The sequence below is a fragment of the Miscanthus floridulus genome, chromosome 2 (genome assembly GCF_019320115.1).
Source record: "Miscanthus floridulus cultivar M001 chromosome 2, ASM1932011v1, whole genome shotgun sequence".
Classification (NCBI taxonomy): domain Eukaryota; kingdom Viridiplantae; phylum Streptophyta; class Magnoliopsida; order Poales; family Poaceae; genus Miscanthus; species Miscanthus floridulus.
In genome coordinates, this window is record NC_089581.1 from 43641369 (window position 1) to 43644838 (window position 3470).

Genomic DNA, 3470 nt, shown 5'->3' on the forward strand with positions numbered 1-3470 from the left:
ACGCAAACAAACCCATGCAACGATCCAGTGGACTAAAATTCATGTGTTTTTTTGTGTTAAAACACACATGTGTTGTATAGCATTTCTGTTCTAATTAGCGTCTAAACATGGTGCTAATTTTTAGTACTAAAGCCCTTAGATATATCATATAAATTTTGTCTCCTAGGTTTATAATTTTAAATAAAAATGGTTAAACATATCCACGGCCCTCAATTTTTGTTCTCCCACCATCCCCCGCGGCCCCGCGTCTCCGCACGACGCACACTCTCTCGGGTTCTCTCCTGGTTCTCCCGTGCCCCGCTCTCTGTCTCTAGTGGCGACGACTGCGCCGCCGCCCTACGCCAGGTGCCCAGGTCTCCATCTTCTGGGCTGCGGCGGCGACGAGCACCCACCAGGTGCGCCCACCTCCACTCGTTCGTCCCTGCTGTGCGAAACCGAGCACCCATACCCTAGCCGAAAGCTATTTGTACTCGGATCTGATCTGATCTGATCTGATCCAATTACAAGTGTGTTATGCCTAAAAACTCATTTCCCCCCCTTTTTTTTGCAGAGATTATTGGACCCATATCCTTTACTGGGTCCGCTCCTGGATTCGAGCTTGAGGCCAAGTTAATTCGAGCTCTGAGCATTTGATTTCTAGTATCTTGCAAGCAAAAAGCTAGCACTTGGAAATTGGATTGGAATCCGAGTAAGATCTAGCTCAGACAGTGCAAGTGGCAGGTCATTTTCTCTGGCCAAGGTTTGTAATATCTTATAGCAAAAGCTTGCTTCTCAGTACTTGGATTTTAGCAAGATCTGGCTCCCATAGTGTAGACTTGTAGACTGGCGTGTTCAGTCATTTCCTGGAACAACATTTGTTTTTCATCTATAATCCAAAATCCAAGTTTACTTATCCAATTCTTGTTGTTTCCTCCCCGGAATCTCTGGGTTGTAGAGCTTGTGAAAGGTTTTATATGCCTTTAGATCACCCTTTTAAAAAACATCAATCATGCTCAAATCTTGTGCATAATTTCGGCTACTCTTTTAGTTGGTCAGCTAAATTGAAGTATCCATTTGGAGTTCTAAATGTTGCTCGTTTGTTGTTTTTGGGCAGGGCGTTTTAGTTCAGTGCAGCATATCAAGATTGTCTCTGTTAATTTGTGTATGAGATCAGTTAACTGATAAGGACATGTGAAGAACCAATGATCAGTAATTTGTACACTTACAGATTGTAGTATCCTATGAGATGGACGGAAGAGAATCAGACTTATGGTAAATCCTGGTGAATATTCATGGGAGGTCAGCAAGGTCTGGCCTGACTAAGACTAGTAAAAAAATAGTGCTTCATCTCAGATCATCGATGGTGAGAATGAGGTTCCCGAAACGTTATCTCATAGTATTGCTGACATTCATCTGCACAAATGTTTGCTACATTGAGCGCGTGGGTTTCTCGATTGCTTACACTGTCGCAGCTGATGCCATCGGTGTGAATCAAGCCAACAAGGGCATGATACTGTCTATGTTCTATTGTGGTTATGTTTTATCACAGATTCCTGGTGGATGGGCAGCACAGAGAATAGGAGGCAGACGTGTTCTGCTACTGTCATTCGTGTTGTGGTCTATGATATGTGGTTTAATTCCACTCGATCCCAACAGAGTAACCATTCTGGTCCTATCTCGCCTATTTGTTGGTGTAGCACAAGGTTTCATATTTCCTGCCATTCACACTGTTCTGGCGCAGTGGGTGCCACCACAGGAGCGCTCTCGCTCGGTATCTCTCACTACCTCAGGGATGTATCTTGGTGCAGCCTGTGGCATGCTTTTCTTCCCAAGTCTAGTGAAGCACACGGGACCCCAGTCAGTTTTCTTTGTTGAAGCAGTGTTGGGAGTAGCATGGTCTGTAATATGGTTGAAATTTTCCAGTGACCCACCTCGTACTGATCTTCCAAAGGTATCAATGCCAAAAGTGGCATCTCGAGACATGATTAAGGCACAGGCAGGAGGGGTTGTCGCACCTCGAACAGTAAAGATCCCATGGCGAAGGATAATATTCAGTCTACCTGTCTGGGCAATCGTTGTAAACAACTTCACCTTCCACTATGCCCTGTATGTTCTTATGAACTGGCTCCCTACCTATTTTGAGCTTGGACTTAAGCTTAGCCTCCAGGATATGGGTTCCTCAAAGATGCTTCCCTATTTCAATATGTTCATTTTCTCCAATATCGGTGGTGTGATTGCTGATCACTTGATTACAAGGAGGATTTTGTCTGTTACCAAGACAAGGAAGCTTCTGAACACCATAGGGTTCATTGTCTCAGCATTTGCACTCATGGTCCTTCCTTTATTTAGCACACCCTCGGGCACTGTAATGTGTTCAGCGATATCCCTTGGTTTTCTTGCTCTAGGAAGAGCAGGGTTTGCTGTAAACCATATGGATGTTGCTCCGAAGTTTGCAGGGATAGTAATGGGGGTCTCAAATACGGCAGGGACACTGGCTGGAATTGTTGGTGTCGGCCTCACTGGGAATATTCTGGAGGTGGCAAAGGCTTCTAACAAGGATCTAACAGACTCGGAAACCTGGAAAACAGTTTTCTTTGTTCCAGCATACCTTTGTATTTTCAGTTCTGTCATTTTTTTAATCTTTTCAACTGGCGAAAAGATCTTCGAATAAAGGGTGATTATTTTTTGCCTATTCTTTTCTTCTCATTTACAGTGAGGCAGGATAGCAAAACGGGAATCTCACATGTATCTGTAGCATTTGTTACTAAATTTCAGATTTCAGACTGCATCATACACATGATCTAAAGTTATGTCAGGAAAATTCACATTTTCATTATGAAGACTCATCTCATTGGCACAGTCACACTCACACGCTGAGTGCAGCTAACAGAATTTGATGTGCACCAAGTTTATCTTATCTTCTTGGTTTTGGTACATATAATCTCACCCAAAGTTTGTCAAGTTCCCTTATCTTTGCCCTGCAATGTAAACATATATGATCCCAATGAGAATAAACGGCATTGCCATTTGCGTATCTGCATGACCCTTGTTGAGTTTAGGCAAATTCACTAGCTTTAATGCTCTGAACCATTTTTCGTCTTTGGATCTTTATTTGAGTTGTGGTCATAGACTTGGTCTTTCAAGCATTTGCTGAATTCACGATTCAGGTGAGCATGTGTGTTTACTTAGTAGTATATGGTGTTTTTTTCTGCCCAGATGATATATTGCCTTGGTTAAATGCTTATCCTTTCTCAATTCTTCATTCATCCTTTTTGAAGTTATTTTTTCTTGTCAGCACAGGATTTCTTGACTATTTGACTTCTCTGAATGTGCATGTGCAAGGGCTAGATGAACACCGACCATATATTAGTTGAAGCTTGTGCATGCTGCATAGGGCGCAGCGGTTTCTTCCTTCTGGTTTTCAAGTACTGTGCTTATTATATCTGATCTGAAAAAAAAACACATCATGTGCAGAAAGTATATAATCTGAC

General features: G+C 42.6%; 1 protein-coding gene across 2 annotated transcripts; it reads left to right on the forward strand.

The window, feature by feature from the left end:
- Positions 1-252: 252 nt before the first annotated feature.
- On the forward strand, positions 253-3013 carry LOC136538631 (probable anion transporter 7). 2 transcript variants are annotated; one of them, XM_066530593.1, is made up of 3 exons: positions 253-395; positions 551-739; positions 1094-3013. In XM_066530593.1, the coding sequence occupies exon 3, from the start codon at positions 1340-1342 to the stop codon at positions 2648-2650; it is 1311 nt and encodes a 436-aa protein (XP_066386690.1). In that variant the 5' UTR covers positions 253-395; positions 551-739; positions 1094-1339; the 3' UTR covers positions 2651-3013. The 2 variants fall into 2 exon arrangements, with proteins under 2 accessions (XP_066386690.1, XP_066386691.1); XM_066530594.1 differs by having other exon boundaries at positions 1104-3013.
- The last annotated feature ends 457 nt before the right edge of the window (positions 3014-3470 follow it).

What these genes read in the sequence shown, in the direction of transcription:
- LOC136538631 (XM_066530593.1), top strand. Translation starts at nt 1,340, where the DNA reads ATGGTGAGAATGAGGTTCCCGAAACGTTATCTCATAGTATTGCTGACA.